The sequence below is a fragment of the Cynocephalus volans genome, chromosome 10 (genome assembly GCF_027409185.1).
Source record: "Cynocephalus volans isolate mCynVol1 chromosome 10, mCynVol1.pri, whole genome shotgun sequence".
NCBI lineage: Eukaryota > Metazoa > Chordata > Mammalia > Dermoptera > Cynocephalidae > Cynocephalus > Cynocephalus volans.
The window spans coordinates 106,958,451-106,968,280 of NC_084469.1; the positions used below are offsets into that span (position 1 = coordinate 106,958,451).

The 9,830-nt window shown below is 38.2% G+C and overlaps 1 protein-coding gene across 1 annotated transcript; it reads left to right on the forward strand.

The window, feature by feature from the left end:
- Positions 1-7,357: 7,357 nt before the first annotated feature.
- On the forward strand, positions 7,358-8,212 carry LOC134387637 (olfactory receptor 7A17-like). Its single transcript, XM_063110045.1, has 2 exons — positions 7,358-7,712; positions 7,998-8,212. The coding sequence occupies exons 1-2, from the start codon at positions 7,358-7,360 to the stop codon at positions 8,210-8,212; spliced, it is 570 nt and encodes a 189-aa protein (XP_062966115.1).
- Positions 8,213-9,830: the final 1,618 nt, after the last annotated feature.

The following is a 9,830-nucleotide window of genomic DNA, read 5'->3' on the forward strand; positions in this document are numbered from 1 at the left end:
TTCCAATCTTGGCTATTGTAAATAGAGCTGCAGTAAACATGAGAGTGCAGGAATCCATTAAACATGTTGATTTCTGTTCCTTCAGATATATACCTACTAGTGAGAGATGCTGGATCATATGTTAGTTCTATCTGTAGTTATTTTGTGAAATCTGCCTTCATTTTTTCCATAATGGCTGTACTAATTTACATTACCACCAACAGTGTATAACAGTTTCACTTTCTCCACATCTTCACCAGTATTTGTCATTTTTTGTCTTTTTGATAAAAGTCACTCTCAATGGAGTGAAAGGATACCTCAGTGTGGTTTTGATTTGCATTGCAATGATGATTCGATTTTTTTCATACACCTGTAGGCCATTTGTTTGTCTCCTTTTGAGAAATGTCTCCTCAGATTATTTGCTATTTTTTTATTGTGGCAAAACATAAGGATAAAATAAAGATAGTACTTTTAAGCATCTTTAAACATATAGTTGAGCCAAACACCTGACTGATGGTACCAGTGCAGCAGACACCTCACTGGCAGCAGCCATCCCTCTTGCTGCCACAGACACCAGTTCTGAGAGAGTGGCCCATGACTGTGACCACCACAGCAACTGCAGCTGCAAGGGTGGCTTGCTGTCACAACATCAGCCACCACCACCTTATAGGCTGCCCACTAATCACTCATTGGCATAGACAGAAGGAGAGTCACCACTGGATCCAAGAGAAAGAGGTGAGTGATCACCAACTAATGACCCACTGACCCAACTCACAGGGAGAATTACACTGCCATGTGTGGTAGCACATCAGGGAGTGGGAATTATGTGCACAACCCATGGCACTGTCTTCATCTTGGGAGAAACACAGGTGGAACCCCCAAAAGTATTGAAACCAAGGATAAGAAAATCAAGTTAGGAATAAAATTCCAAATCACCACCAACCCATAATCCAATTAAAGGAAGCAAGATCCCAGGTGGAGCCTCGGCCTGTAGAAAAGATAAAAGAGAAAACCCACCCAGGGTCACTCATTTGAACTGAGGAGCATCACGATACCTCACTGCAGTCATCAGACTGTCTTTCTCCAATGCATGTTCTTGGCTCCTTTGTTGAAAATCAGTTGGCCATAGGTATGTGGATTTATTTCTGGATTCTCCATTGTGTTCCATTGGTCTATGTGTCTGTTACAGTACGAGCATACTGCTACAATGACTGCTGCTTTTTAGTGTATTTTGAAGTTAGGAAGCTTGATACATCACTATTTCTGTGAAGTATGTCATTTACTTTGTTTGTGAATGCATTGAATCTGTACATCCCATTTGGTAGTATGCTCATTTTGACAATATTGATTCTTCCAATATCAGAATGGGATGCAGTTCCTTTATTGTATAACTTCTTTAATTTGTTAAATCAGTGTTTTGTAGCTTTATTGTAGAGATCCTTCACCTCTTACGTTAACTTTTTTCTGTTTGTTTTTTGGTTTTTTGGTTTCGGTTGCTATGGTAAATCAATTGTTTTCTTATTTCTTGTACACTAGCTTGCTGTTGGTGTTTACTAACACAACCAATTTTGCTTAGTTGTTTTTCTGTCTTCCAAGTTTACTGAATTTGTTTATCAGGTCTAGGAAGATTCTAGCAGAGTCTTTAGGTTGATCTTTCTGTAAAAATATGTCATCTGCAAACAGGGACAATTGGACATTCTCCTTATCAATTCAAATGCCCTTTATTTCTTTCTCTTGCCTAATTGCTCTGGCTGCAAAAGAAGGCTTCAGGAAACAAAAGAAGAAAGGAAATCGGCATACAAAAAGACACCTGCACCCCTGTGTTTATTGCAGCACTATTCATTACAGCAAAGATATGGATTCAACCTAGGTGTCCACTGACACATGAATGGCTAAAAGAGATGTGGTATGCATATAAAAAGCATAGGCTGGTGGGCTCTCAAGCACTCTGCCCCCATGAGGGGCCCTAGGAGGAGGCACCACTTCATGACCACAACACCCTATCTCCCAGGAACAGGGCATGCCAGACTCACTTCCTATCCAAAGAAACCTTTCTGGAGTCACAATGAGCTTAGTAGATGAAGACCTGGGACTTAGTCAATGACAGCTGCTATCCATTGAACATCTGTGTGAGGTAATTTCCAATGAGCTTTAAAATATTACTTACTTACATAAACTCCATAAGATAAGTGGAATTCCACATTTCATTTCCTGTCCTGAGGGAAGCATTCAAGTGGCAAGTGTAAACTTGTTGATGCAAAAACCAGGCTATCAAGTTCAACACTTCACACTTAAAATCAGACCTGAGGTGGGAGGTAGGATTCTTGCACAGGAAGTCCTCAAAATACTTGTAGCTGACTTCAACACTGCCGCACAGCCTTGATCCTCTAAAAGAAGTCGACAAACAGGACCAGCAACAGCAACATCAACAGCGAAATAGTGACAAATGCAGAATGTCAGAGTTCCTTCTAGATCTTCCAAAGCAGAATCTGCACTTTAACAGCTCACCAAGGGATTCATATAAACATTGAAGTTGGAGATATTCTGGTCTACAACAGTCTTTCGACCTCCTCAGCTTTGACATTGGTGCTGAATAATTCTTTTTGGTGGCCAAAGTGCTGTGCTTTATAGTATGATGAGAAGCACCCTAGTCTTCAATTGACTAGATGCCATTAGCACCTTCCTAGTTGTGACAATCAATAATTTTACCAGGAATTTCCAAATGTATCATGGAGGCACAATCACCTCTCATGGAGAACCACTGCCCTAGAGCAAATGAACTGGATACACCATGATGGAGTTCACATCAAAGTCCACCTCTTACTTGGCTCATAACTTTGGGCAGATTACTTAATCCTTCTAAGCCACAGTTCTGAAAATGTACAATGCAGTTTATTATACTGCTGACCACATAGGATGGAGTTTTATAAAAATTAAATAGGAGACTACTTAGAAGATGTTAATCTCAGGGCAATGTGCATAAAAATGTCTAAATATATGTTATAATTATCAGGCCTTGCATAAATAAACTCCTAAAGGACAGCTCTTATATGTGTGAAATTCCTGATTCTTAGTGGAATTTTTTCATGAAGCAAAACAACATATTACCCATGTTTAAAATCAGAGGAACACAGTTCTTGAAGAGGGCAATAATTTTCTGGAGAAAACGGAGGCTGTGTCCCACCACAATTCAAGTCTTTGGAAATACCAGGAACATAGTCAAAACAGATTGTTCAGCCTTAGACTTTAGTGAAAACTAACTCAGGAGTGGTATAAGGTTGTGGGAGGCAACACCTCTAGAAGGCAGGAGAGTTCACAGAAAATAAATAATAAAGACTGGATTCACCTGATTTTGAACCTGGTCTCTTGGGAACAAAATATCTGCAGGGAAAAAAATCCTTTCTGTGTGAAGCAATGTCCCAACAATTGGGAAATGCTCCTAATGAGCAGATATATAGAGCTGTAAATATCTCCTCTACTGCTGTTCCTCAGAGTGTACAACTGTGGGCTGGAAGGGACAAAGTGGTTTCTTCTGGAGTCCTAAGTCTGACAGGGGGACTGATGCTTGACGCCTTCCTACTCTCATGTCTGGTGACAGAGTTTCAGTTTCATCATCAACCATCCAGGGAGGAACTCGGATTTTCACACAAAGACCTTCCTCTCAGACATCCCACCTCGGTGAGTCCAAGTGGGCACTGCAGGAATGCTTCAGAGAGAATAGAAACCAAGAAAGTTTATTTTTGTTCACTTGAGAGCCAATTCAGCCAAGCTCCAAGCCCAGAGAATGCAGTGGTTGTTTCCTTTCTTGATTAATAAATTAATTAATATTTTTATTTATGATCGTTTTGAAAAGTTCCCATTTAATTCAGCAATGCACTCATCATTATTGAAATTTAAAAGATGGTAATGAAAGCCCAGTTAAGGGATTGTAGGCATGACATTGTTCCAGTAGAAATACATGTGTCCAAGGAAGCTTGCAATTACATGGGGTAGAGAAATAGGGTATTAGATGGGGAGAGATATACTATGACATGAGGGTATTTCTTTTTTATGTTGAAGATGGGACATATTTGTGTATGCTTGCATATTGATGAGAAAGTTCCAGAACAATGCATTCCTCCCACATACCACCTTGTAAGAGCAGTTCATGAGGCACATATTTTGCAATTATCTACCCTCATGCTAGATATGGAGACTTTTAAAAATCACTTAATACCTTTTTTTAAAGTATACTAATGAAGATTACTTGCAATTATTTTCTTACTTCTGAGTCTGAATATATTTGAGGATTTGTTAGAGATTTACTTTGTCTATTGCAAATTGTCTCTATGAGTTCTTTGCTTTTGTATAGTGATTTTATTTCTGTTTTTGATTGCATTTTTCAAATATAAGAATTGGATTGGAGAATGGGTACAAAATGGTTACAAGTAAGTCACAGTTAGATAGAAGGAATAAGTTCTGATGTTCTATTGCATAGTAGAATGACTGTACTTAACAATAATGTATTACATATTTAGCTAAAAGAGAGATTTTTGAATATTCTCATGACAAAAAAGGGATAAATGTTCCAGTTGAGAGAAATGCTAATCGCCCTGATTTGACCATTACACAATATATACATGTATGGAAACATCACGTTGTACCCCATAAATATGTATAATTCTCATGGGCCAATCTTACATTTTTTCAAAAGAAAGAATGAAATGTGAGATGCAAAATAAAAAAGAAAAGTATTGGAGTTTTCACCACCTTTGCTGTGTACTGTCTATTTCTTTCATGGATTATCTCGAGAATGTATAAAATTTTGTAATTTTGTGTGGTCAAATTTATCCTTCGGATATATTGTACTTTCCTCATTGCTTTTGAAATGTACAAAGTTCATCTGCAGTATTTGAGTCAATATATCACCTTCTATATGTATTTCCAATGTATTTTTACATCTCTTTTGTTCTTTAATGTGCCTTTGTTCCTTTTGTGATTGAATATATTTCTACAATTTACATTTCCTTCATCCATCAATTGAAAGACATTCTTCCTCATCATTTTACTAAAGATCACTTTTATATTTCATTAACATATTTCATCTGTATACTTTTATATAAGATAAATTATAATTTTAGATGATTCTAACTCAATTATGGGTTATATTCTCTTATGTATAGGTCTTTGCAAATTTAATTATTAATCCATATTGGAATCATTAAATTGTTGCTATTTTATATCTTTCCTTTATTGATGCACCTTTCAATTTAGTTAATACCATTGTTTTGAAACGACCTGGTTTTATTCCCCTGCCATTCTTTTTAGCTCACAACTTCTCATTTTCTTAACATTTGCTTCTATATAATGAAATCCCTGCTCAGTTAGATCTTGAATTATAATGGTGAAGACAGTACAAAGAAATAAATGTGAGTATGGTATGATGCCCCCCGCGATGAGTTATATGAAGAATGTTTTTCAGTGTAAAAGGATAGAATTGCCATGTCTGTGCAGGATTTTAAAGAGTAACGTCAGGGAGTCTCTGCATGTTGGAAAAAGACAAGAAACAAGAACAGAGTGTGCCATGGAATGTGTTATAAAATATACATCAAATCTCAAAACCTAAGAATACCAAAGAATAGATTTCCACACAAAAAAAGTGAGGAATGGGCAGCCTTAGATACTATCAGACCATATAAAAACCCATTGGCAAAATCAAGGTGGAATAGGAAGAATGACAAAAAAGTCTTCTACCATTTTATGCACTAAATGACCAAATCTGGTTGTCGTCTTATATTTCCTTTCATGATATTTTAGCTTATTCTCTTTGCTCATTCTTTCTATATGATTGTTTAATCTACAAGTGTTGTGACACCAGAAAGATAGCATTACTTTTGTTTCTTAGGTAAACTTATTTTTTTCTCTTTTATTACTTTTTCTGGGTATGAAAGGGATGTAAGGGTAGTTGGATGTGGACATAACCAAGGAAGACTTGTCTTTTTCATGTTCTCTCAGGAAACATATGAGCTTATTCGATTTTTCCCAGTCTGGTCTATTTAATTCTCTTCTCTGTGTTTATGAAGGAGATTTTTTAAAAAAATAATTTATGTTTCTTTAAATAGAGGGCAGAACATAGCCACATCAAAATGGAAAGATAATTTCATAATGAAAACATTCCTGACATGCATTCCTCTTTAAAATGTTATTGGGTGACAGAAGAATATGGTATTAATAAGTCTCCAGAAGTACAAGTTTTTGCTTTATGTGTATACATGCTCTGTGTAAGTGTATACTGAGTGTTTTTTTTTTTTTTTTACGTGTGTGTCTGTGTGTGTGTGTATGTCCCTTTAGGTGTAAGAAGAGGTTTCAGATGAAGGAGACTTGGACTAAATGTGTTCAAAAAAGTGACTCATAATACGGAGGCCAAAACTCAAAGCAACTTATGGAAATAAAGAGAGAATGCATTGAACTTCATAGGACAATTTAAGCCAATTTATTGCAGTGCCAGCATAACAACATCTGGAGAGAAAGACCTCGTGTGTCTTTAAGTTTCAACAGCAGTGAGGCCACCTCATTCTTCAACATTCTCTGACACCGTTTCCCATCACTCTCCTCTTGCTCATTCCCCTGCCACACTGGCTTCCTTGTGGGCCTCAGATCTGAAAAAAGCATTTTTCTATAGGTGTTTGCACTGGACAATCCCCCTGCTGGCCACATATATTCCCAAATATCCATGTGGTACCTCTCTTGTCATCCTGGAGGTCTTTATTCAGATGTCACCTCATCTGCTCAATTTCCCTGAATGTACAGAAAAAAAAATAATGCCTCTTATCCACTCTCTCCTTTTTACATTCTTTCTTTTACTTCATAGCCCTTATGACCATCTAAATAATGTGTGATATTTTTTATTTGCTTTCACACTTTCTACATATTTTACTGTAGAAGTTTTTTTTTTGTTCTATACTGTTTAGTCATGGTTTAGACTGCCTGGAACATGGAAAATAACCAATGAGTATTTCTCAGAGGCTTGAAAAATTAGTTATTAAAATTTTTGAATACATGACCTCTTGGGAAAAGAGTAAACATGGGATGGGAATTCCTAATCAGACATGGGGTGAGGAATCATTTGAAGGGGAACAGATTGGTACACATATAGAGAAATTAGTGTCCTAATTATAGAATATAAATGATAACATTTCTGAGAGATTATTAATAAATGTTTGTTTCAAGTTCTTTTTCTATCTCTTCTTTTGTTTTTTACATTATTTTTGTTTTTTCCTTTTGCAGTCACCTCCACCACATGAAACCAGAGAATGACACACAAATTTCAGTATTTCTTCTTCTGGGAATTTTAGAAAAACGAGAATTACAACCATTCCTCTTAGGGCTGTTCCTGTCCATGTACCTGCTCACCATGTTTGGAAACCTGATCATCATCCTGGCCATCATCTCAGACCCCCACCTCCACACCCCAATGTATTTCTTCCTCTCCAACTTGTCCTTTGTGGACATCTGTTTCACCTCCACCACTATCCCAAAGATGCTGGTGAATATACAGACACAGAACAAAGACATAACCTACACAGGCTGCATCACCCAAATGTACTTTTTCATACACTTTGTTGGATTGGACAGCTTCCTGCTGACTGTGATGGCCTACGACCGGTTAGTGGCCATTTGTTACCCCCTGCACTACATGGTCATCATGAACCCCCAGCTCTGTGTGTTGCTGGTTCTGGTGTCCTGGATCATGAGTGTCCTGCATTCCTTGTTACATAGTTTAATGGTGTTGAGGCTGTCCTTCTGCACACACTTGGAAATCCCCCACTTTTTCTGTGAACTCAATGAGGTGGTCCATCTTGCCTGTTCTGACACCTTTCTTAATGACCTGGTGATGTATTTTGCAGCAGCACTGCTGGGTGGGGGATCCCTCGCTGGTATCCTTTACTCCTACTCCAAGATAGTTTCCTCCATATGCAGAATTTCATCAGCTCAGGGAAAGTATAAAGCATTTTCCACCTGTGCATCTCACCTCTCAGTCGTCTCTTTATTTTATTGCACAAGCCTAGGTGTGTACCTTAGTTCTGCTGCTACACACAACTCATACTCAAGTGCAACAGCCTCAGTGATGTACACTGTGGTCACACCCATGCTGAACCCCTTCATCTACAGTCTGAGGAATAAAGACATAAAAAGGACACTGAAGGATTTTTTGGGACAGATACTAGGAAAGAGCCAGTTGTCCTGTGGCTAAAGGTGTGCACCTAATTGCAGAGATTAAAGCCTCAGAGCCAGAAATTGCTCTTATTTAGTTAGATCATGGATGTATAACTTGCTCATTTTATTATATTCAGGCATTTCAATTTCTTTGATTTTGACTGCTTTGTAAAATGTAAGCAATTTTCATTTATTAAGCTTTCTTCCCTGTCAAATATACAACATTTCTCCATCATTTTTCTGCTCTCACAAAGTAATTCCTATTGTTGGATCACAAACAATTCGGAGATTCCCATGTTTCTCATATAGTGACAAAGTTACACTAGTTTTATGGGATAAACTATACTTATCAATTAAGGCCATTTATAAAATCCTATTGTAGAAAAATTTCTGACACCACAGCTTTTCAATTTCATGTCTATCATTCATTTCTACATCACTGCCCTGAATTCTCTTTCTGATAATGTCGACTTTAACACACTAGGGTATTTAATAGCTGGTCATGGGATTTGATGCTCCCATTCAGATCCTGTTCTATTATTGCTCGGTGTCCACAGTACTTATTCTATTTTCTGCACAGAGTATTTCAGGCACACTCTCACTTCCATGATATTCTACAGACCAAAGCAACTCAAAAATCTTAAGTTGAGCCCAGATTCAAAGGTGGAGAAACAGACTCTACATGTAATTCTGGGGAGTTTCACAATCACTTGTAAAAGACATGAATACATTGCATCTTCAGTAGTAGGAATAGAAGTTGTGGCAAAGTCATTGGAATAGTTTTGTTTGGAGTCATGTGTGGTCCCTGTGCACAACTGCAAGTTAGGATGCAGGGACTCAAATGGTCTTTTAGAACGTGCCTGCTCATGCCTTTCACAGACAAAAACAAACAAACAAAAGCCCGTGTCAAACATTTAGAAAATGCTCACAGAGGAAAACAATGGGCCATGTAAGTCAGACCCAGGGAGAAAAGAATACTGTGAGCAAAAAGCCCTGGAGAGAATGATAAACACCTCTGGTTTCCAAGATGCTTCCAAGGATACAAAAATAGCAGAAAATAAATTCTTTTCCATTTTGGTTCCCTCACTCATGGGAACCAAACTGCTCAGAGAATAGAGTAACATGGAACCATTAATTTCATGAGAATTCAACCTCTGAGGCACAAGAAATAGGAAATAAGCCCCTCACTCCTCCTGCCTGTGACTCAACTATCGCAGGAAGGAGGGAGGTCGACTGGACCCTTGCGGAGGACTTGTGCCTGATGCCGCTTCTGTCACCCAGGGAAGAAAGGACCCAGGGAACTGCAGTCTCAGCTGCGCCACTGAAGCACCTGGTGTTGGAAACAGGCATGGAGACAGGCAGAGCTCTCAGAGGAAAAGCTTCGGTGGTAAAAACTGTGATAATGTGTTGACGAGAGTCCATCCACTCAAAGCACGCTACACAGTCAATTCCTGGGTCACTCTCTACTTCTCTTTCTCTCGGGTTCCTCTCATCTTGCTTCCTCTCTCTTCTCGAACACAGTTCTGAGGATCTCTTACCTTCCTAATAAAAATGGACCTTCTCTTAGTCCGCAGCATCTCTCGAGAGTTTGTACCCAATCAACTTAGTAATTTCCTATAGTCAATACAAGTGCTTCTATATTTCCCTATCAAAGA

Excerpts from the sequence above, each read along its gene's own strand:
- LOC134387637 (XM_063110045.1), top strand. The coding sequence starts at position 7,358 with ATGTACCTGCTCACCATGTTTGGAAACCTGATCATCATCCTGGCCATC. Across the intron at positions 7,713-7,997 it reads TCTGGTGTCCTGGATCATGA|TCGTCTCTTTATTTTATTGC; the intron begins GTGTCCTGCATT and ends CTCACCTCTCAG.